The 24,125-nt window shown below is 44.6% G+C and overlaps 1 protein-coding gene across 4 annotated transcripts in view; it reads right to left on the reverse strand.

Annotated features, from left to right (window-relative positions):
• Window positions 1-707: 707 nt before the first annotated feature.
• Window positions 708-24,125, reverse strand: part of LOC112259910 (fragile X mental retardation syndrome-related protein 1) — a 33,452-nt gene continuing 10,034 nt past the window's right edge. Inside the window, exons 2-17 of one of the 4 annotated variants that reach the window (XM_024434608.2) lie at window positions 18,356-18,408; window positions 15,356-15,449; window positions 14,495-14,566; window positions 13,094-13,242; window positions 12,633-12,726; window positions 12,285-12,401; window positions 12,019-12,189; window positions 11,835-11,913; window positions 10,542-10,651; window positions 9,836-9,922; window positions 5,317-5,545; window positions 4,460-4,639; window positions 3,945-4,145; window positions 3,720-3,824; window positions 3,461-3,546; window positions 708-3,375 (exon numbers count right to left, since the gene is read on the reverse strand). In XM_024434608.2, coding sequence (XP_024290376.1) covers window positions 3,268-3,375; window positions 3,461-3,546; window positions 3,720-3,824; window positions 3,945-4,145; window positions 4,460-4,639; window positions 5,317-5,545; window positions 9,836-9,922; window positions 10,542-10,651; window positions 11,835-11,913; window positions 12,019-12,189; window positions 12,285-12,401; window positions 12,633-12,726; window positions 13,094-13,242; window positions 14,495-14,566; window positions 15,356-15,449; window positions 18,356-18,408 — 1,935 coding nt within the window. In that variant the 3' untranslated portion in view covers window positions 708-3,267. Of the gene's footprint in view, window positions 3,376-3,460; window positions 3,547-3,719; window positions 3,825-3,944; window positions 4,146-4,459; window positions 4,640-5,316; window positions 5,546-9,835; window positions 9,923-10,493; window positions 10,652-11,834; window positions 11,914-12,018; window positions 12,190-12,284; window positions 12,402-12,632; window positions 12,727-13,093; window positions 13,243-14,479; window positions 14,567-15,355; window positions 15,450-18,355; window positions 18,409-24,125 lie in introns of all 4 variants that reach the window. The other 3 variants (XM_024434605.2, XM_024434607.2, XM_024434604.2) reach the window with 3 other exon arrangements.

Genomic DNA, 24,125 nt, shown 5'->3' on the forward strand with positions numbered 1-24,125 from the left:
TGCCACCTAACTGCTTTAAAACAAAACGTATAGGAGGTCGTATGTAACACACAACCTACTTTACTCAAATCTGGGACGTCAGACGTTTTTCAACCTTCGGGCTAGACAAAGTTTCATGAATAATTATACCTGACAATTAACTGCACACACCTGGACCAGGTTTAAATCAGTCCCTGATAAGAGGGGAACAAAAATTTGCAGTGGAACCTGGCTTCAAGGTCCAGAGCGGAGTTTGAGGCATATAGGGAAAATAAGGTGCAATTTGAGACCCAGGGCGCCCTGCTGCCTCTGGAACAGTCATGAGTCACTCTAGAACAGGGCTCTCCAACCCTGTTCCTGGAGCACGATACTTCTGTAGGCGTTCAATCCAAACCCAGTTGGAACTAACCTGGTTCCGTTTATCAACCAGCTAATTATTAGAATCAGGTGCGCTAGATTAGGGTTTCAGCCTAATCTACAGGACAGTAGCCCTTCAGGAACAAGGTTGGAGAGCACTGAACCAGAGAGCTAAATGCTCTGTAACAATATTAGGACTGAAATGAGGGTTTAGCACTGTGTTTGTAGAAACATTATCAGCATAGGCTGCTGTAATAGACAAAGGAATCATTTCAAAAGGTTGGAATTAATCTAGACTATTCAATCTATGTTACTGTCTTTTGTATTTCAGCGACTCCTGATTTAGCCCAAGGGACAAATACGTAAAAATGTATCAAACAATGAAAAGTCCTTTATTGCCATCAGAACATGAGTGAGAAGACCAGAGACAACCTGACACAGAGTGAAGAGTTGACAGTACCTAAACAGTACTACTAACATACACAAACGTCAACATTCTCCCCAACCAGAAAGACAGGGATACAGGGAGCCAAGAGAGGGAGATACAGTATAGACAAGTGAGGTATACGTTTCACACAAACAATACATTAAGTGTTCAATCGGTCATTTAATCCCACATGCAGGCATGCACAACTGAATTCATTATTTGAAATAATCAGTGCTCTGCTCTCATACCATGACACAGAAAGACAGTTTAACCAAAAGGGGGCAACACAATCCAGTTTTTTAATCCAGTAAACACACCTCATCCCACTCAATACTTGTGGCTGTGAGAACACTGATGTGCCAGGTTTGTGTTAAAAACATATTGTAATACTTAAGAGTAAGAAATGGGGCTAATTCTATTCTTAGTCATACCAGTAAAAAAGGCAGCCATCTTGTGGGTCAATGAGTGGTGGAAAGGTAGTCAGAGAAGCCACTACAGTACTAAAGTGTCTAAGGCAGGGCTCTCCAACCCTGGTTCTGGAGTTACCGCCTGGAAGGAGCAAAAGCCTGCCTACAGGATGGTAGTTCTCCAGGAACAACATTGGAGCCCTGCTCCAAGGTATGGATTCTTAAACACATTCGATGTGGACATTAGCAGCAGTTCTAGTAGTGGATGACGTAATGGTGAAGCTGAAACGTGACCCTCTCCCTCATGCAAAGCTACTGCTAAATGATCATGCAAATTAGCTTGTTTATCGATTTAGAAAAATAGAGCGCAAACTCAGACAGAAGAAATCAATCAGTTCATCTCAGACAGTTGATTTCACTTCCATTTTATTTCACATTTTCTATGATGTGGAAAGAACAAAAGTAGTTGAGAGGTAACCAAGACGACAGTAACAACATGAGCCCACAAGCCAATAAGAGTTTGAGTCTCCTCCCTCACGCCCCTCGCCCGCTACCTTTTAAGAACAGGACAACCACCTTGCTTATAGTTAGTTAATCTCAAAAACACTCACGTCTCCTCCGAACATAACGTGGGGCGACCACACTGACTGCACCCCACCGCCCGTGACTGAATTGCAACAGTGTCGTGTTGCGGTTGCAGTTTGTGCATCTGTGTGTAACCGTGCGTGTGTATAGCTCTCCTCATCTCTTTTGAAGCTGCGCTCGTCACAGTCAGTCTCCTCACTCCCCGCACGCCACGCAGACCCTCTAGAAGGGTGAAACAACGTGGCCAGCCTTCTACAGTCTACCACCCTCCATCTCGTGGTCACCATGGCGTGTGCGTTGGGTCTCCCATGCTGCGGTTCACCCAGGCGTTTGTTAGTGTGGCTGGGAGCTACAGCGCCATGTTACCCTACCTCCCTATTCCACACAGCCAGTAGGCCCGGAGAAAGAGGCACTGTGAAGTTTTGTTTACAGTCTAAATCCATCGACTAATCAAGTACTCAATCTATTTCCTTGTCTGTCAGTCTGAAAGGCTGTGTGTAGGACCAGCCCCGGACACGAGCGTCAAGCAAGGGAGAGGGGAAGTGACACAACACCCCTTCCTATCCTCCCAGCCAATAGTGGCCTCACCTGCCATTGTGAACTCATCACTGACCCAGGGTTGCCAGCTCTCAACTGTGCACACGTACATACATACATACATACATACATCACATACACACACACAGCCCAAACGCTGTCCAGTCCACTCTTAGGGAGGACAAGAGCCTTGAGTTTCTTGTTTGGCACCAGACTCTCTGGCCAGTCATTCGTTCCCTCGTTCTTTTCTGTATTACCACAGTTAATACCTCTGCAATCATTTAACTCCCCCTTCCCTCGCTACTGGTCTGTTCTCTTCTCAAAGAAAAACCTCTTTCCTGTGAAACAAAAACAAACTCGTTTTTTTTTTTTTTCAAATTCAAGGCACAATGTCTATCAATAATCACATCTGTTTGACTTTCTGTCCATCATCACCAACTGACGTTTAGGCCAGGGTACGTAACGTAACACGCCTGACGCTTGTTCTTCACCTCTTGGACTCGTCCGCCCATCCCTCCTATCCTCCAGCTAGCATCATCTATCCTCCGGACCTTAAGACTGGTAAAAGACATGTCTGTTTGAATGGGAGAGCGGCCAAAAGTCCAAACCAGTGATAACATCAAAATAAAACAAAAACTTGCAAAAAAAATAAAAAATAAAGTCCCATCCTGTGTTTGTTATTTCTTTAAAAATCAAGTCGTATCCACCAGCTATTTTCTGGCAAGCTAGGTGTTTTTTATTTAAATAAGCACTAAGTACTGATAGATAGGATAACATACACCATTACGTGTGTTTTTAAGATGCTTTTGTCGTTTTTATGTACTCTCTCCCCCCTCTCTCTCATAGTAGTATGAATCTGGTATTTTGTCGTTTTTCACTCATCTGTTTTAAGGTTTAAGTAAATGCAAGCAGGGACAGAGTTTGCCATGAAGTCTTGCTCTAGACGTGGGTTTTTAGGGGGCGAGGCCTAGTCCTCTACGAGACGCCGTTGACAAGGGTCTCGCTGGGTGTGGCCATGCCGTTGCTAGGGGAACGCTTGGAGGGGGCCATGTGCTCGTCCCTCTTGGCACTGCTCCCGTTCTCCTGAGGAAGGAGAGCAGGGGAGGGAAATGGTCAGTTTAACAGGAACACTAAAAGCTGACATCTTCGTGTGTGTGTGTGCGCATACCTTGAGCTCGGGAGCAGCAAGTGTTTCCTGGGGAAGGGTCTGTCGGCTCTGGGACTCGGCGCGGGAGATGTAGTCCGCCACGGTCACTGCAGAACAAAATCAACCCAGAGAAAAGTGATGTAACCACGAGATCCAGTATAATGACAACCCCAGCGCTGCACAGTGAGGGGATCAGACTAAGGAAGGATAGGGTAGAGAATAGAAATCTATCCAAGGTCCAGACTGACAACATGGAGGGACGGTCTGACACACTACTCACCTTCAACTGGCAGTCTGTCACAGCTGGCGGATCCTCCCTCTGGGTGATTGCCACGGTTACGGCGACGGCGGCTCCTGTTGCGGCGCTGGGGTCTGCCCTGCTCATCTGGTAAAAAAATATTTTTATAATGGATAGGAAGTCTGAGAAAATAAACATTATACTTCAACCTAGTCTCACAGCATAACCATCTGGCGTTCTACAAAATTAAGCCTCAAGCCCTCCTACCCAGTCCATTCTCATTGGGTCCGGCCTGGCTGTCTGACTCTGTGGCAGCGGCGTCCATCACACTGGGCTCCTGGTCATTGCGGCGACGGCGAGAGCGTCTCCTGAGGTCTACCTCTCCCACCCCCTCACTGGCATCTGTGTCACCCTGCTCACTCTCACCCTCCAGCAGGGAGAACGGGTTGCTGTCCGGGTCCTTCAGCACTGGACAGGGGAGAGAAAATGAGGGAACGTGAGAGACATGGGAAGATGAGGCCTACAACATCAAACTGCACCACCTTCCAGTTATGAGAAACAACTAGACCATGGGGTTTGACCTGGAAGATGCCAATATCACCCGGGTCCGATTCATTAGGGCTAACTGTAGAAAAACGATTTGCTGCGAAATATACAAACGAGCGTTTCTTATTGGACAAGTTCAGGCAGTACTTCCCTAATTCCGTCCGTTATCTTCCATTTGGTGCTTAATGAATACAACTCAGTACCCTAGCTTGGACTATTATCCCCCCGTGTTGTACCGGAGCTGATTGAGTTGGAAGGTCGTGAGGCGGGTCCTCCGCGGCCACGTCCGGTGTTGGATCCACGGCCCCTGCCACCCCGGCGGGAGCCTCGCTCATCTCCACCCACGCCCCGTGGACGCTGGTCACGCTCATTGAGGTCCTCAGGCTCAGAGGCGTTGGACTGCTCAGAGTTGGTACCTGTAACACAGACAGAAACATACAGCATAAAAACAATGGTATAGAACAAGGGATGAGCAAAAACAGAGGATAAAGAGAGGGTGTGCATGAGGAAAGAGGAAGATGCAGGGTGGGGTCTATGTCAAATAGAGGGTGATTATATTTGTCCTGTTTCACACATGTACAAGTGTGTAACCTGTACCGTGTGTGGTGTAAAATGGAGGACTTTTTTTAAATATCCCACTCACGGCCAGGGATCAGTCATTACTAACAGCGACCCTGGAGCAATTAGGTTTAAGATCCTTGCTCAAGGGCAGATGGACCAATTTTTCATCCTAGTCGGCTCGGGGATTACGAGACCAACGCTCTGAACGCTAAGTTACCTCCCACCATACGTGGGATGTTCTACCGGTAGTCTAAGTATGTACCAGTCAACTCATGAGCAAACCCATGAGAGAGGGTGTTCTCCTAGTAGAGTCAGACTAGTTGGTGTTCACTGCAGCAAAGCTCAAAATTTAACCAGATCATCGTCCCTGAAGACTATTGACAGAGTGTAGCCTGCAAACAACTAATATCACACAGAACCAACAACTAACAACCCAGAACGGAAATTGAATTATTCAGATAAGAAGCATGCCAGGTTTGTTAAGTCAGAATCTGTCATAAACAGGGAGGGATCAAAGGAGTTGTATAGTCACCATATCCAGAGTACTGGCTGTTGGAGGGCCTGCGCCCTCGGCCGCGGCCTCCGTAGATGCGGGAGGTGTGGAGGTTGGTGGAGTTGCTGCTCTCGTCCGTCAGGTAGCCCTTCTCCCTGTCCCCGGGGCCTGTGCCCCCGACCCGACTAGGGGGAGCACGATAACCCACCCCGATCTGACGGAGCTGCTCGTCAATCTGCAGCCGCTCCAGACGCAGCTGCTCCACTTCCTGTTAGAGACAGAAGTACATGTTAGAACTTACATCCTAGACTCATTCCTATTGGGCAGTGTACAGTGCCTTGCGAAAGTATTTGGCCCCCTTGAACTTTGCGACCTTTTGTCACATTTCAGGCTTCAAACAAAGATATAAAACTATTTTTTTGTGAAGAATCAACAACAAGTGGGACACAATCATGAAGTGGAACGACATTTATTGGATATTTCAAACTTTTTTAACAAATCAAAAACGGAAAAATTGGGAGTGCAAAATTATTTAGCCCCCTTAAGTTAATACTTTGTAGCGCCACCTTTTGCTGCGATTACAGCTGTAAGTCGCTTGGGGTATGTCTCTATCAGTTTTGCACATCGAGAGACTGAAATGTTTTCCTATTCCTCCTTGCAAAACAGCTCGAGCTCAGTGAGGTTGGATGGAGAGCATTTGTGAACAGCAGTTTTCAGTTCTTTCCACAGATTCTCGATTGGATTCAGGTCTGGACTTTGACTTGGCCATTCTAACACCTGGATATGTTTATTTTTGAACCATTCCATTGTAGATTTTGCTTTATGTTTTGGATCATTGTCTTGTTGGAAGACAAATCTCCGTCCCAGTCTCAGGTCTTTTGCAGACTCCATCAGGTTTTCTTCCAGAATGGTCCTGTATTTGGCTCCATCCATCTTCCCATCAATTTTAACCATCTTCCCTGTCCCTGCTGAAGAAAAGCAGGCCCAAACCATGATGCTGCCACCACCATGTTTGACAGTGGGGATGGTGTGGTCAGGGTGATGAGCTGTGTTGCTTTTACGCCAAACATAACGTTTTGCATTGTTGCCAAAAAGTTCAATTTTGGTTTCATCTGACCAGAGCACCTTCTTCCACATGTTTGGTGTGTCTCCCAGGTGGCTTGTGGCAAACTTTAAACAACACTTTTTATGGATATCTTTAAGAAATGGCTTTCTTCTTGCCACTCTTCCATAAAGGCCAGATTTGTGCAATATACGAATGATTGTTGTCCTATGGACAGAGTCTCCCACCTCAGCTGTAGATCTCTGCAGTTCATCCAGAGTGATCATGGGCCTCTTGGCTGCATCTCTGATCAGTCTTCTCCTTGTATGAGCTGAAAGTTTAGAGGGACGGCCAGGTCTTGGTAGATTTGCAGTGGTCTGATACTCCTTCCATTTCAGCTTCATTAAATGGTACCCGCAAAACACCAGTCTCAACGTCAACAGTGAAGAGGCGACTCCGGGATGCTGGCCTTCTAGGCAGAGTTCGTTTGTCCAGTGTCTGTGTTCTTTTGCCCATCTTAATCTTTTATTTTCATTGGCCAGTCTGAGAGTCTGAGATATGGCTATTTCTTTGCAACTCTGCCTAGAAGGCCAGCATCCCGGAGTCGCCTCTTCACTGTTGACGTTGAGACTGGTGTTTTGCGGGTACCATTTAATGAAGCTGCCAGTTGAGGACTTGAGGCGTCTGTTTCTCAAACAAGACACTAATGTACTTGTTCTCTTTCTCAATTGTGCTCTGGGGTGTCCCACTCTCTATCCTGCTTAGAGCCAGTTTGAGCTGTTCTGTGAAGGGTGTAGTACATGGCGTTGGCCAAGAAACTGAAGATCTCGTACATTTCTCGCATGGAATAGCCTTCATTTCTCAGAACAATAATAGACTGATGAGTTTCAGAAGTTGGTTCTTTGTTTCTGGACATTTTGAGCCTGTAATCGAACTCATAAATGCTGATGCGCCAGATACTCAACTAGTCTAAAGGACAGTTCTATTGCTTCTTTTATCAGAACAGTTTTCAGCTGTGCTAACACATTTGCAAAAGGGTTTTCTAATGATCAATTAGCCTTTTATAATGATAAACTTGGATTAGCTAAAACAACGTGCCACTGGAACACAGGAGTGATGGTTGCTGATAATGGGCCTGTGTACACCGATGTAGAAATTCCATTAAAAAAAAGAAACTGCCATTTCCAGCTACAATAGTCATTTACAACAATGTCTGATCAACTCAATGTTATTTTAATGGATGAAAATGTGTTTTTTTAAAGACATTTCTAAGTGACCTCAAACGTTTGAACGGTAGTGTACATCCTAGACACATTCCTATAGGGCAGAGCACGTTAGAACATACGCTGCCTGAGGAAGACTAGCTGAAACGCGTTGTAGTTGGGGGTCCTGATGCACTATGCTAACTGCTCCCATATGTATTCTTAAATAAATATATTCTGTTAATAGTCCACTGAAGTTTATTGGAAAGTACTGGCCGCCGACTCGTCTTCTTTCATTACAACATAGACAGAAAGAATATCTTGTGTGGGCAAAGAGCCTGGACCTTGTGGGCTGGCAAACATTTATTTTGAAACATACAGGACCCATCCCAAAACGGCATCACATTCCCTATATTGTGCACTACTTTTGTCGGGAGCTTTACGGGCCATACTGCAAAAGTTACACGTGAAATTTCAGTATCTGAGGAGAAGGAAAAAAGCCTTTTCAAGACTGACATATCTTTTTCAGTTCTGCAGTGTGGGCAAGACGGTGGGTAGCCGGATCAGTTTAGGAGTGTAAGGGCTGGGGATCAAGTACACTGACAGCAGTTCACTGGGACCTTTTGGTGAGGTGGCTGAGGGTGTCACTTCAGAATGCAACAGCTGCTGAACAGCTGACCCTTGAGGGAGGTGGCTGACCAGGAGCAAGGGGGTGCAAGGATGGGTAGAGGTGTTATTTTGGGAGGCTAGGGTCCAGATAACCTGTAATCTACACCGCTACCCCCTCTTCCCAACACTGAGCAGGGGACTATTTATAAAAGCACGCAGGGTAAGGGTAAAACGGAGCTACTCTCAGCAGCTTTCACATGGAGGTAAATGGTGGATGGAGGGGGGACAGGTGACCACTGAAATGATCTGGAACCCCCACCCACCCCACAAGTCCCCATACAGTGTACAGTACATCACCTATTGGAAGACACTAGTTTCCCATATTCACAAGTAGGTAGATTAGAAACTCTTGCTCCTGATTCAGGGTCAGATATTAATTGCCTTCTATGGTTATGGGGGAGGGTAAATTGATCCTAGAACTGTGGGTAAGGGGAACGCCTACCATGCGTGTATATTCAGGCCATTGGCCCAGTCACAGTGCCTAGGTTTACTCTAGATATTCAGAGGCATATAGGGTCAACATTTACTGTGCCTTGAGAAAGAATTCATACCCCTCGACTTACTCCACATTGTTCTGTTACAGCCTGAATTCAAGCTACACACAATACCCCATAATAACAAAGTGAAAACATGTTGAGACATTCCTGCAAATTTATTGAAAATGAAATAGAGAAATCAAATTTACATAAGTATTCAAACCCCTAAATCAATACAGATTAGAATCAACTTTGGCAGAGATTACAGCTGACAGTCTTTCAGGGAAAGTCTAAGAGCTTTTTGCACACCTGGATTGTACAATATTTGCACATTATTCTTTTAAATTATTTAAGCTCTGTGAAGTTGGTTAATGAACATTGCTTGACAGCCATTTTGAAGTCTTGGGTTTATGTGATTTAAATCAAAACTATGCCACTCAGGAACATAATGTCGCCTTGGTAAGCAACCCCAGTGTACACTGGGCCTGTGTTTTAGGTTATTGTCCTTCTGAAAGGTTCATTTGTTTCCCAGTGTCTGTTGTTTAGCATTATTTTCTTTCTTTTTTACCCCCCCCCGATGACAAGCATACCCATAACATCGCAGCCACCAACATGCTTGAAAATATGGAGTGGTACACAGTGATGTGTTGCGTTTGCCCCAAATATAAAGCTTTGTATCCAGGACATTGAGTTTTAATTTAGTGCAATTTTGCAAAAGGATGCATGTTTTGGAACATTTTATTCTGTACAGGCTTCCTTTTCACTCTGTCATTTTGGTTAGTATTGTGACTATAACGTGGACCAAACCTCAGTTCTCCCACATTACAGCCATTAAACACACTGTCTTAACGTCAACATTGGCCTCGTGGTGAATTCCCTGAGCGGTTTCCTTCCTTTCCGGCAACTGAGTTAGGAAGGATGCCCGTATCTTTGTAGTGACTGGGTGCATTGATACACCATCAAAAATGTCATTAGTAACTTACCATACTCAAAGCGACATTCATTATTAAACATTTCCACAAACAATTCCACTTTGACATCATTAAATCTCAATTTAATACAATTCAGCCTGTAACAAAATGTGGAAAAAGAGGAGTGAATACTTAGAGGGTTGAGTGTCTATTACTTGTCTGGTGGTCTGTGTACAGGTTTCTGCTTGTGTGTCTCACCTGTAGGTAGGCCACATGGTACTCCAGCAGGGCCTGGGCATTGCTGATGTTCTCCTTAGTTCCCACAAAGACGAAGGGGACCATACCCTGGAGAGGAGGAGAGGAGGATTTAAGACAGTAGACTGGTAGAGCAGACTTACTAGTGGAGAGCGCGTCATGGATTTGAGGAGGGAGAGTCCTGCTGTTTAGTCATGGACATTTGTACATTTCGCAAGGGCCAAAGAACCGATGTATTTACGATGATGTAGAAATATGCTGAATGAGAGAGGGTTCTCTTTGAAGGAAACATTTTAGAAAACTTGCGTGTACGCTCACAATCACAAGAAAGCACACTAAACAACAAACACCAACCGATGAGACCCCAGCCAACCCCCCTAGAACGGGTGCCGTACAGACAGACATGCTGTGGAAACTGAAATGGGATAACTGGCAGCCTGTAGACAGAGCTTATGGTTTTACAGAAATCCCAGTTGAAGGACTGCTGGATTTCCTGCTTATTCTCTCCTAACTCCAGAAATCTTCCAACCAGAATCTCTGGAAATGTTGGGAAAGCGATCAGAATTTTGACAAAGACTATGGCGGTGACAGTGAAAACATAGAAGCGGTAATTAACACTGTGGTACGGTTATTGTTAGAGCGGCCGCAGCGCTCCATTCACCTCTTGTTTAGGGGCAGTGTCTTCTCTGCCAGCCCCCTGCCTGCCTACCTCCTCCCGGGGAAGCTTTTTGTCGTTGTCCCCCTCAATCCGGACCCGAACCACACCCGACTTGTCTACGATCTCCTGAATGACTTTTCCGTTCTTGCCGATCACTTTGCCTGGGAGAGAGGGAGGGGGGGAGAGAAAAAGTGGACGAGTCAGGAATAGTTGGACGAGTCAAGTTTATATTAAAATTAAAAACAATGGCACAATTGAGATGGTATCAATGTTTCTCAATACATGTATGTATATATACAGGACATTTTGTGATTGACTAAATCACAGGTATGTGCTTTAACTTGTTGAGTGTAGGGAGGAGGATTTTTATTTTTTTGGGATGAAAAACATACCCATTTGAAACTGCCTATTTCTCAGACCCAGAAACTAGAATATGCATTTAATTGTCAGATTAGGATAGAAAACTCAAGTTTTCAAAACTGTCAAAATATTGTCTGCGAGTATAACAGAACTGATATGGCAGGCGAAAACAGGAGGAAAATCAAACCATGAAGTGGCTTCTATTTTGAAAGCTCCATGTTCCATAGCATGCCTTCGCTCCATTTAAAGGGATACAAACCAGATTCCTTTTCCTATGGCTTCCTCAAGGTGTCAACAGTCTTTAGACATAGATTCAGGCTTTTATTTTGAAAAAATGAGCGAGAAAGATAACATTGCGTCAGTGGATAGCTGGGTGTTCGCAGAGTTTTGCTTGCGCAACAGAGTGGGGCAGCCATTGTCTCTCCCTCTCCTATTGAAAAAGTGATTGTCCCGGTTTATATATTATCGATTATATATTTTAAAAACAACCTGAGGATTGATTATAAAAAACGTTTGACATGTTTCTGTGGACATTACGGATACTATTTGGAATTTTCGTCTGCAATGTCGTGACAACTCGAGCCTGTGGATTTCTGAACATACCGCGCCAAACAAATGGAAGTATTTTGGATATAAAAATAATCTTCATGGAACAAAGGGAACATTTGTGTAACTGGGAGTCTCGTGAGTGAAAACATTGCTTTTCGTGACCAAGCTACTTTGATACTAGGTGTTCATGTTTTTTTCTAGTGATCGATAAACACAAACGCTTGGCTTGCTTTCGCTGTAAAGCATATTTTCAAAATCTGACACGACAGGTAGATTAACAACAAGCTAAGCTGTGTTTTGCTATATTGCACTTGTGATTTCATGAAAATTAAATATGTTTAGTAATTTAATTTGAATTTCGCACACTGCAATTCAGCGGGTGTTTTTGAAAATTATCCCGCTAACGGGATGGGGTGCGTCAAGAAGTTAACTCACCTACGAGGTTCCTGGGCACCTGGAAGTAGTCTTCTTTGAACTCCAGGAAAACCCTGGCCAGTTTCACTGCTTCTGGAGTCTGCAATGCAAACAAGCCATTATACACAGAGACAAAGACTGACACACACACCAAGACCCCTCTCTCTCACCTAAACACACGCACAAACACGACACGCCCACACACCTCTCCATAGATCCTGAAGGTGCAGCTCTCCTCCTCCAGTTCGATGGCGGTGACGCCGGGCACCTTCCTGGCCTGCTGGATGTTGGCACCGTGGGAGCCAATGGCCAGACCCATCAGGTCTTCCCTTACCTTCACCTCCTCCTGGTATGCTGACGCCAACTGCTTACTGGTCTGGGGGGCAAGGAGAAAAGGGTGTATGTCTCGACATTTTGATGGCCGGTCTCCACGTTACATTTTAATTGAATGAACATGATGTGCATTTGTACCTCAAGGTGTTTAGTGGCTTCTTCGTTGCGGGACATGAGCATGAGCTTGGTACGGATGCTGCGGAAGTGCATGTCGCTCAGGAGAGCAGCACGCTTTACTGACGTCTCGTTCGTTGACTAGAGAAAGAGAGAATTAGTGTGAGAAAGCTACTTTTACAGAGGAAAAAAGGACAAAACTATGGTCCGTATTAAAAACATGTCGTAGTTGTTGTGTTGATATAGGATCAAGCCCCCAGTCCATATAACCTTATGAATGACCTAAAAAGGCTAAATTGATCCTAGATCAGCACTCCTACTCTGAGAAGCTTAGTGAATACAGGCCCTGGAAGCAGTAGTTGTGATACTGACCAGCACGGTGAGCTCGTGTGAGGCTGCACTGTAGAAGATACAGTTGGCTCCGATGGCTTTCCTGAAGTCTTTGTGGATGTTGTCGTTTGCACAGCTGTTGGTCCAACAATAAACTCTGGGTGAATCCACAGTTACTCATAACAATAACAACACACTATGTAGCTACTGAGAGAGGTGGCATTGGCCTGGCCAAACACGACAAAGGTCAGATGACATTTCAATGTATTTAACTGTAATAAGAACTCCCTCACAAATAGCACCGAATAACCTACATAGTTCACTACGAGACGGAACAGTCAAAAGTAGTGCACTAAATAGGAAATAGGTTTTCCATTTCATGTCAAAGCAATATACTCCAGTGACTATTGGAGTAACACCCATAGACGGTCAGTCTGAGTGCAGTGCTACAGCGCCACCAGTGGTGAGGCTGGTGTAGTGCAGTGCCAGGGTCAGACACTCACATGTCCCGGAGGTCTTCTGGGACAGCGATGGGGACCTTGTGGAAGGAGTTTCGGGAGGAGGGGCTGTTGGGGTTGACGGGCCGGATGCGTTCGTGTGTGACGATCTCGTTGTATGTGGCGTCGCAGGCTGCGTACTCGATGACATAGAACTGAAGGGTTCAAATAGAGACAAGGGTTCTCAGAGAGAAATGGCAACAGAAATAAAAGTAGTGCTGAAGAGTATTTAATCAATAGAGACCGACCCATATGAACATATGGGCCAAATAATATGGAGGAGCCATATTCAGTCAGGCTAGACACGTTTATACTACCCAACTACCTAGTCAGCAAACACCGCAACAAATCTAAAAAAGACCAAGACTGCATTCATACCACAGACAACTTATTTCTCCATCACATTGAGGATTAATAGGGTTTTTAAGGAAAATAAATCAAAAATGGCACCCTTTAATATTTCATCCAGCTTAGCCTTTATTCATTTGATTGATGAACCAAGCCCTTTTTCTTGTCCCCTCTGGCTCAGAATGAGAGCGAGAAAGAGGGAGGAGAAAGAGACGGAACACACCACACGCCATGCTCTTAGACCAGTATTAAAACCATCACTAAACAGATCAGACATTCCAACAGGGCTTTATCATGGATCCAAATGCAGTTGTCGTATCTAGCGTCACACAGCACGAGGCCTCAATAACAAACACCTCAGTCTCACCCTACTGACCCATAGTCAGTCTGCCTGTTTGATTCCCATTTGATTCCCAGAGCTCCGGTCAAAAGTAGTGCACTATATAGGGAATAGGGGGCCGACTCGGGAAGAAAACACCTCGCCACTCCTGAAGATCTGAGAGGATTGAATAGGTATAAAACAAATGGTAGTTGCTTTCGAGTTCCTTCTCATAGACTAGGTGAAACTTCCCCCATAATTCCACCTAGAGAATGCTTTCTGATCTACAGAAGTGCATCAGGTGTAGGGGTCAATATGGAATCTAGAATCTGTGTATAGTCTGGGTGGCCCTACAGTATGGGCCAGCCTGCATTAAAAACAATGCGCTTCCTGCTGCCTTAGCTGACCCTATTAACCTACACTAGACTGCTGTCGGTCGGTCTGGCCAAGGAATGACTGAGGGATATCCCATAGTGGATGAGGAGGGTGTGCAAAACGCTGATTCATCACACAACATGCACATGACACGAGAGTGCACCAAATGACAACATGGACTGATCTTGATGTTGAAAAGAGGACTAAATAGCTAAAGTATTGGTTGAGAATGAGATATTCTTCATGCCTCTGTTCACAAAAGAGAGTGAAACTTGACTCCTTACGAACACACACCGTGCCCCCCCACCGACCCCATGCCGGCCCCAGCGTGCACCCAACCCCTAACTCACCAGTCCCTGACTCACCTCTCCCTTCATCATTCTCACCCGGGCCAGCCACCAGCCACATGGCTCCTGCTCGTTGGCCCTGGAGTACACCTGGGGAGGGGTAGAGGAGAGATGATTAAAACTGGACAGAGTTTATACCTGCAAGGGATGCAAACTTCCACTATGTCCCTGGTTTAAAAATTCTGGATTTCCTGTTTAGGCCCATTTCCTCCTGTATATAGGAATCTTCCAAACAAAAGTTCTAGGAAACCTGAGAGTTCCCATAATTTTGCAACCCTAATTCCTGCTTAGGGATGCATATAGCAAGGATGGTACCAGAGCAATAAGAGGAATATAACTGGACAATTACAAAAAGAGGGAATCTCTCTTTGGAAATCAATGTAGCATAAACCATCACTTTCAGGTGTGAAAAACTTATAGGAAAGTGATAATTGTGAATGTATGAGATATAAATTAATTATATGGACAATGAGATGAGTTTGTCTCAATGGTGATAATGAGTGCTGCTGTGATGAATGGAATCCTAGCTGGCTAATCACGTGACTAAATTGGACCGTGGTTAATCTCTCTCTATATCACGCTGCCATGGTGAACAGGACTCTGGGTAATCTCTGGACTAGCAGGGAACTGCCACATGGGTAGTAATCTCCAGCTATGACTGGAATCATGGCGGAGGAAGCAAACTAGACCGTTGATAGTGATATGGATTAATGTATGGTACAGGACTCTGTATGACATCACAGTAACACTGGGGGAAAACCGCGACCCCCCCCCCCAGAAATCCCAGTTGGAAGATTCCTGGAACTTTTCTAGAAGCAGTTCCGCAACCCTAGAGGGAGATAGTGGGGTTTGTGACATGACATGAACAGCCTGGCGTACCTCAACCTCCTCTCCCTCGCCGATGTCCTTGTGGTAGTCGGCTGGAGGCGGCAGCCGCACGTCACTGAAGGGCAGCTGTCTCTCTGGTTGCCAGCTTTTTAGGGGGACAGGGAGAGAGGCCAAACAATCAAACACACACCGGTCAGCCATCTTACAAACAGGAGACACCTTAAAGACTACAACATCAGCTAACTCCCTCTTCCGGTCATGTGATTTATGACAGGAAACAAGTCCACTACCCGTAGCACTTTCTCTGGCCTCTGAATGCACGTGCATGCAGGGCTCTACAGTGCAACCATTTTACTCGAATATATGCACCAAAATATTTTGCTGTGAGACCTGGAATGTCATTTTTCATTGTGCTCCTAATTGTCTGTGTGCACCTACATTAACTTAGGCACACACGTGCTCCTTGTAAAAAAAGGTCAGTGTGTAGAGCCCTTGTGTGTGTGTGTGTGTGTGTGTACTTCCAGAACATAGTCCCTAATGAAATTACTAAGAAACACAGCAAAACACAAGACAGACCCAAGAGTGTCAACCCCTAACATAAGGCTTAATAGTCCTGCTGCCTGAGGCGGTGTTCTCTAGCTGACAGACAAATCTCATGGTGACAGTCAGTGAAAGGGAGTAGTGTACAGTTGAAGACGGAAGTTTACATATACCTTAGTCAAATACATTTAAACTCAGTGTCACAATTCCTGACATTTAATCCTAGTAAAAAAAATCCGTCTCAGGTCAGTTAGGATCACCACTTTATTTTAAGAATGTGAAATGTCAGAATAATAGTTGAGAATTTCAGCTTGTATTTCTTTCATCACATTCCCAGTGGGTCAGAAGTTTACATACAATCAATTAGTATTTGGTAGCATTGCCTTTAAATTGTTCAACTTGGGTCAAAGGTTTTAGGTAGCCTTCCACAAGCTTCCCACAATAAGTTGGGTGAATTTTGACGTATTCGTCCTGACAGAGCTGGTGTATCCGAGTCAGATTTGTAGGCCTCCTTGCTCCCAAGCGCTTTTTCAGTTCTGCCCACAAATTTTCCAACTTTGGAAGGATGCTTGGGGTCAATGTCCATTTGGAAGACCCATTTGCGACCAAGCTTTAACTTCCTGACTGATGTCTTGAGATGTTGCTTCAATATATCCATATTTTCCTACCTCATGATGCAATCTATTTTGTGAAGTGCACTAGTCCCTCCTGCAGCAAAGCACCCACAAAACATGATGCTGCCACCCCCGTGCTTCACAGTTGGGATGGTGTTCTTCAGCTTGCAAGCCTCCCCCTTTTTCCTCCAAACATAACAATGGTCATTATGGCCAAACAGTTCAAATTTGGTTTCATCAGACCAGAGGACATTTCTCCAAAAAACTACAATCATTGTCCCCATGTTCAGTTGCAAACCGTAGTCTGCCATTTTTATGGCGGTTTTGGAGCAGTGGCTTCTTCCTTGCTGAGCAGCCTTTCAGGTTATGTCAATATAGGACTCATTTTTCTGTGGATATAGATACTTTTGTACCGGTTTTCTCCAGCATCTTCACAAGGTCCTTTGCTGTTCTGGGATTGATTTGCACTTTTCACACCAAAGTACGTTCATCTCTAGGAGACTGAACGCATCACCTTCCTGAGCGGTATGACGGCTGCGTGGTCCCATGGTGTTTATACTTGCGTACTATTGTTTGTTCAGGTTAACATGGTACCATCAGGCATTTGGAAATTGCTCCCAAGGATGAACCAGACTTGTGGAGGTCTAGAATTTATTTTCTCAAGTCTTGGCTGATTTCTTTTGATTTTCCAATGATGTCAAGCAAAGGGGCATTCAGTTTGAAGGTAGGCCTTGAAATACATCCACAGGTAACCTCCAATTGACTCAAATGATGTCAATTAGCCTATCAGAAGCTTCTAAAGCCATGACATTTTCTGGAATTTTCCAAGCTGTTTAAAGGCACAGTCAATTTAGTATAAGTAAACTTCTGACCCACTGGAATTGTGTTACAGTGAATTATAAGTGAAATCTGTCTGTAAACAATTGTTGGAAAAATTACTTGTGTCGTGCACAAAGTAGATGCCCAAACCAACTTCCCAAAACTATAGTTTGTTAACAAGAAATTTGTGGAGTAGTTGAAAAACAAGTTAATGACTCCAATATAAGTAGATGTAAACTTCTGAATTCAACTGTATTTTTGCAATGGGAAAAGCCATAAACTTACTGGGTGTAACTCAATTACATTTGATCCTAAGATGGCACCTATAATCTACAGTAGATAAATCATCTACATATAGACTGTGTGTATAAAGGCAAAGTGAGACGATTAGAATCATCATCATAAACGTCAGTGGATTACAGAACTAGTATATCGGGGAGGTAGTGTGCGTACATTTATCTAAAACACTAAAAACGAGAGCTCGGCCTAAAAACAGCTCAATGGACTGCAGCTTCGTTAACAAATTCACAGAAAGATACTTATGCTCACCAAGTGAGGGGGTTCATGATAGTTTTAATATAGGCTAGCATTCATGTAAAATAAGGTTGAACTGTACACAGGTTGAGGATATTGGTGACAATATGAACAAAGCAGGCACTCATAGAAAGCACAGGTTTCAATCAGTCATGTAGTATGTCACACAAACAGCTACTCCTCCACAAGGCGGGGGGTTGGAACAGCAGAACCATCCCAAGAATGTCAGGGGCCACTGTCCAGTACGCCTGCCTGTATACCTCAGAGGACTATATTTAGGGACACCACAGACAGACAGAGTCAACTAGAGGAAGAGGAACGGGGGGGGTAGGAGCTACTATAAAGGGTTTTGTGGACAGCCGTGTCCCGAGCACAGGTGGTGCTGAAATGGGGATTTCAGGAAGAAAGTAAAACAAACAAGGAGAGCGATGACTCGAGCAGCGTGGGCAGGCTGGTGTGTGTGTCTAACTAGAATAAAACCTGTGACTCAGTAACTCACAAATAGAGGAGCTACTACACGTCACGAGTGTAAATAACAACTTACTTGTTTTCAAATACTATTGTGAGTGAGTCTTCATGGACATCTTTGATGAACCCCTGAAAAAGAGGAGAAAAGGTTGATGCGTATGCATGTCAGAGGGTAAAAACAGGTCTCTAGGGCCGGCACGATTTTGGATGAAGAGTCCTGAAAATAAAACCAGTGGAACAAATGGCTGACTGAAGAGGGGGCGGGGGGGGCATTCGTGCAGTCGAGTCCTTTTCTACAGTAACATGGACTCAATGTGAGGAAACATTGTTGCGCCTTGCAAAAATGTAGAATGTTTATTCAAATGTTGACCGAAGTGGCTCAAGCAATGGAGTGTTTGTCATGTTAGTCGAGTTGAATCAACAAATCACGGCACATTGAAGGTTACACATCCTTTTACCTTGTTTTGCTCCCATGCGTACACTAGCAATGGTCGCCAGTCCACTCATTATCGTCTCTGACTTGAATGAGGACGCCTGTATTATACATTCGATTTGTATTGCGGTACATGCAGTCAGGAGCAGAGGAGAAAACAGGAGTAAAAATGTGTTGCTGTTCGAACGGTTACTACGGCGAACGCAGTAATTTGGCTGGCAGCTATCCACAATTCCATGACCGCCACAACCCTAGGTCCGACTGCACAAGCGTGCACGCAGATCAAAAGTGCACAACACGACCCGCCCCACTGGAGAAAGTTAAGTGATACTGGATCAACAGCCATTACAAGAGACTCCTCCTCCAAATCTGTCCCCCATCCATCAGTCAGCCCTCCACAGATCTGTCACACTGTGCCATTAACTCCCGGTAAGGGTGACAGTTGGGAGTAGGAGGGAGGTTGCCATGGTGCTCAGTGTTACACTGCCTTATATGGGGCCAAGAGGTCGCTGGCAGTGGCACTAGGGCCTGAGAGGGAGAGTGATTGTCAGAGCTTCACCTGCTGGAAAGGAAACCTAAGGTTTCGAGAGGCAGCGCAGGCGTTATGCATACTGAAAGGCCTTACAAGTGATAGCATCAGATTCCCTTATACTACACAATCTAACAATAACTTCAGTTCTACTGCTGCCACTTTTAGGCAGAGAGAGACGGCCCCAGAGAGAGACGGCCAATGAGCCAGAGGGACGCCAGATTGTGTTGTGACAGTGCAATTCAAACTGCCACTGTCTGTGTTGCTGTCACTCAAACTGCAGGCTAGTGCTACAGAGACGAGCTAGCTAGTAGTTACCAGAGGGGGGGGAGAAGAAAATAAAACACTTTGGATAGCTGCCTTGTTTGATGAAAGGAGACAGGCATAGTATATTCCAATACATGGCTTACTGAAGTAGTTCTAATGAATGGTGTTCATTTTACTACCAGGTCAAAGGCCAGGCATGCCTTTTGGCATGAGTGCAGAGGTTAGAGTGTCATTCCCGGTGGTACAGTGAGGTCACTCCTTCTCCGGCCATGTGCTGCACTAGGATAACTCCCCACATGCCCAAAGACGGACCACTCTGGCGTGGGGGTGCCAGGTCTACTCTACACAACCCTGGTATAGGACGACGTCTCTGTTAGCACCTGTGTAAGGAAGGTATTTTTTATTCTGTTTTAATATTGGACACAAGACCACAAATACCAGCAAATCTCCAAGTCACTTGAATATTGGAAATCTGTTCCAAAGTATTCCCACGCATAATGCTATAAGAGCCTACAATCTTCTGGGAAGGCTTTCCACTAGAAGTTGGAACACTGCTGCGTGTACTTGCTTCCATTCAGCCACAAGATTATTATTGAGGTCGAGCACCAATGTCAGGCGATTAGGGCTGGTTCGCAGCCGGCGTTCCAAATCATCCAAGGTGTTCGATGGGATTGAGGTCAGTGCTCTGTGTAGGCCAGGCAAGTTCTTCCACACCGATCTCGACAAACCATTTCTGTATGGAACTCGCTTTGTGCAAGGGGGCAGTGTCATGCTGAAACCGTAAAGGGCCTTCCCCAAACTGTTGCCACAAAGTTGGAAGCACTTTGTACAATGTCTACTCTCTTTGTACAATGTCATTGTATGCTGTATCGTTTAGATTACCCTTCACTGAAACTAAAGGGACCAAGCTCGAACCATGAAAAACAGCCCGAGACATTCTTCCTTCAAACTTTAGTTAGCACTATGCATTGAGGCAGGTAGCATTCTCCTGGCATCAGCCAAACCCAGATCGGTCCATCGGACTGCCATATGGTGAAGAGATTCATCACTCCAGGAGAATGCCCTTCCAATGATCCAGAGTCCAATGGCAGCGAGCTTTGTCACTCGAGCCGACGCTTGGCATTGCATATGGTGATCTTCGGCTTTTGTGTTGCTGCTCGGCCATGGAAACCCATTTCATGAAGCTCCCGACATTGTTCCAGAGGCAGTTTGAGAGCTCGGTAGCGAGTGTTGCAACCGAAGACAGATGATTTTTACACGCTAAGCGCTTCAGCACTCCGCGGTCCTGTTCTGTGAGCTTGTGCCCTACCACTTGGAGGCTGAGCCGTTGTTGATCCTAGATGCTTACACTTCACAATAACAGCACTTTCCAGAGCAGCACTAGCAGGGCAGAATTTTGAAAGACTTGTTGGAAACGTGTTGAAAGTCACTGAGCTCTTCAGTTTGTTTATGGCAATTGCATGGCTGTGTGCTCAATTTTATGCACCTGTCAGCAACGAGTGTGGCTGAAATAGCCAAATCCATTCATTTGTATATATAGTGTACATGTGATCGTATACAAAATTTAAGCAAGGTTTGAAATGGAGTTTTAGTCAAATATATCCATTTCGGCTTCTTGTGGTTAAGTTCCTGTCCACAATTTATTTGGCCCCATGACCATCCGCTCAAGAAAACCAGATCTATACATATACATAAACTAAATTTAAAAAAAAACATCCCTTTTTCAGTACCGTGTCTTTCAAAGAACATTTGTAAAAATCCAAATAAATTCACAGATCTTCATCGTAAAGTGTTAAACACTGTTCCCCATGCTTGTTTAATGAACCATAAACAATTAATGAACATGCACCTGTGGAACGGTCGTTAACTTGAGTGTAGGGGGTAGTATTTTGATGTTTGGATGAAAAACAAACCGAAATGAAACTGCCTATTTCTCAGGCCCAGAATATGCATATAATTATCAGATTAGGATAGAAAACTCTAAAGTTTCCAAAACTGTCAAAATATTGTCTGAGTATAACAGAACTGATATAGCTGTGCAGCAATGCTCCCCATCCAATCTGACAGAGCTTGAGAGGATCTGCAGAGAAGAATTGGAGAAACTCCCCAAATCCAAGTGTGCCATCGACAGAGCCGTCACAACATTCAGCCAGCATGATAGATGTTAACAAAGAGCAAGATCAGCCAATGACATTCCCATTCTTGCTCCTTTTCAACTAAATGGTTTATGTCACCACAGATCTCCATGTGGCAAAGTCATTATAGCGGTCATTATTCTTGACCTGTGAAACCTAGTGTCTAGTCACCACAGCTGACCCCTCAAGCAGGGACAACATTCCCCCTGGTCCTCCAGATCACGCTTAAAGGGGAAACCTGCAGTTCACACAACTGACAAATGGACGTATTTTGGATATAAAAATAATCTTTATGGAACAAAAGGAACATTTGTGTAACTGGGAGTCTCATGACTGCAAACATCCGAAGATCAAAGGTAAGCCATTCATTTTACTGCTTTTCTGACTTTCGTGACCAATCTACTTGGCTGCTAGCTGTTTGTAATGTTCTGTCTGCTGAAAGAGATGTCCTTACATCAACGCTTGGTATGCTTTCGCTGAAAAGCTTTTTTTGAAATCTGACACACCAGGTGGATTAACACCAAGCTAAACTGTGTTTTGCTATATTGCACTTGTGATTTCATAAAAATGTAATATTTTGAGTCATTTCATTTGAATTTGGCAATTCAGCGGATGTTGACGAAAATGATCCTGCTAACGGGATGGGATGGGTGAGTTAAGACACTAACAGCTTACAGATGGTAGGCAATTAAGGTCACAGTTATGAAAACTTAAGACACAAATGAGGTCGACCGGGCCTGTACTAGAGGTCGACCGGTAATGCTTTTTCAACCCCGATGCCAAATATTGGAGGACCAAAAAAGCTAATACCGATTAAACCGGATGAATTTTTTATTCATTTATTTGTAATAATGACAATTACAACAATACTGAATGAACACTTATTTTAACTTAATATAATACATCAATAAAATCAATTTAGTCTCAAGTAAATAATGAAACATGCTCAATTTGGTTTAAATAATGCAAAAACAAAGTGTTGGAGGGGTGAAAGTGCAATGTGTGCAACGTAAGAAAGCTAACGTTTAAGTTCCTTGCTCAGAACATGAGAACATATGAAAGCTGGTGGTTCCTTTTAACATGAGTCTTCAATATTCCCAGGTAAGAAGTTTTTGGTGGTAGTTATTATAGGAATTATAGGACCATTTCCCCCTATACCATTGGTATTTCATTAACCTTTGACTATTGGATGTTCTTAAAGACACTTTAGTACTGCCAGTGTAACAGTATAGCTTCCGTCCCTCTCCTCGCTCCTCCCTGGGCTCGAACCAGCAACACAACACCATCGAAGCAGCGTTACCCATGCAGAGCAAGGGGAACAACTGCTAGAAGGCTCAGAGCGAGTGACGTTTGAAACGCTATTAGCACGCGCTAACTAGCTAGCCATTTCACTTCCGTTACACCAGCCTCATCTCGGGAGTTGATAGGCTTGAAGTCATAAACAGCGCAATGCTTGACGCACAACGAAGAGCTGCTGGCAAAACGCACGAAAGTGCTGTTTGAATGAATGTTTACGCGCCTGCTTCTGCCTACCACCGCTCAGTCAGATACTTAGATACTTGTATGCTCTGTCAGATTATATGCAACCCAGGACACGCTAGATAATATCTAGTAATATCATCTACCATGTGTAGTTAACTAGTGATTATGATTGATTATTTTTTATAAGATAAGTTTAATGCTAGCTAGCAACTTACCTTGGCTTACTGCATTCGCGTAACAGGCAGTCTCCTCGTGGAGTGCAACGAGAGAGAGGCAGGTCATTATTGCGTGGGACGAGTTGACTGTAAGGTTGCAGGATTGGATCCCCGAACTGACAAGATGAAAATATATGTCTTTCTGCCCCTGAACAAGGCAGTTATCCCACCGTTCCTAGGCCATCATTGAAAATAAGAATGTGTTCTTAACTGACTTGCCTAGTTAAATAAAGGTCTTAAAAAATACATTTTAAAAAATACCGATTTCGATTGTTATGAAAACTTGAAATCGGCTTCTAGCTTGTACTCTGGAGTGGGATCGATTTGGAGGTGGAGGGTCCCTCATGGTCTGGGGTGGTCTTTGTTTGCAGTCATGTAACAGCATCAGACTGCCTGCAATGACATCAAGCTCAATCTCAACGCTGTGCGTTACAGGGAAGACACCCTCCTCCCTCATGTGGTACCCTTCCTGCAGGCTCATCCTGACATGACCCTCCAACATGACAATGCTACCAGCCATAGTGCTCGTTCTGTGCGTGATGTCCTGCAACACAGGTATGTCAGTGTTCTGCCATGGCCAGCGAAGAGCCCGGACCCGAATGCCATTGAGCACGTCTGGGACCTGTTGGATCGGAGGGTGAGGGCTAGGGCCATTTCCCCCAGAAATGTCCAGGAACTTGCAGGTGCCTTGGTGGAAGAGCGGGGTAAGATCTCACAGCAAGAAATGGAAAATCTGGTGCAGTCCATGAGGAGGAGATGCACTGCAGTACTTAATGAAGCTGGTG

The sequence above is a fragment of the Oncorhynchus tshawytscha genome, linkage group LG10 (assembly GCF_018296145.1).
Source record: "Oncorhynchus tshawytscha isolate Ot180627B linkage group LG10, Otsh_v2.0, whole genome shotgun sequence".
Taxonomy (NCBI): domain Eukaryota; kingdom Metazoa; phylum Chordata; class Actinopteri; order Salmoniformes; family Salmonidae; genus Oncorhynchus; species Oncorhynchus tshawytscha.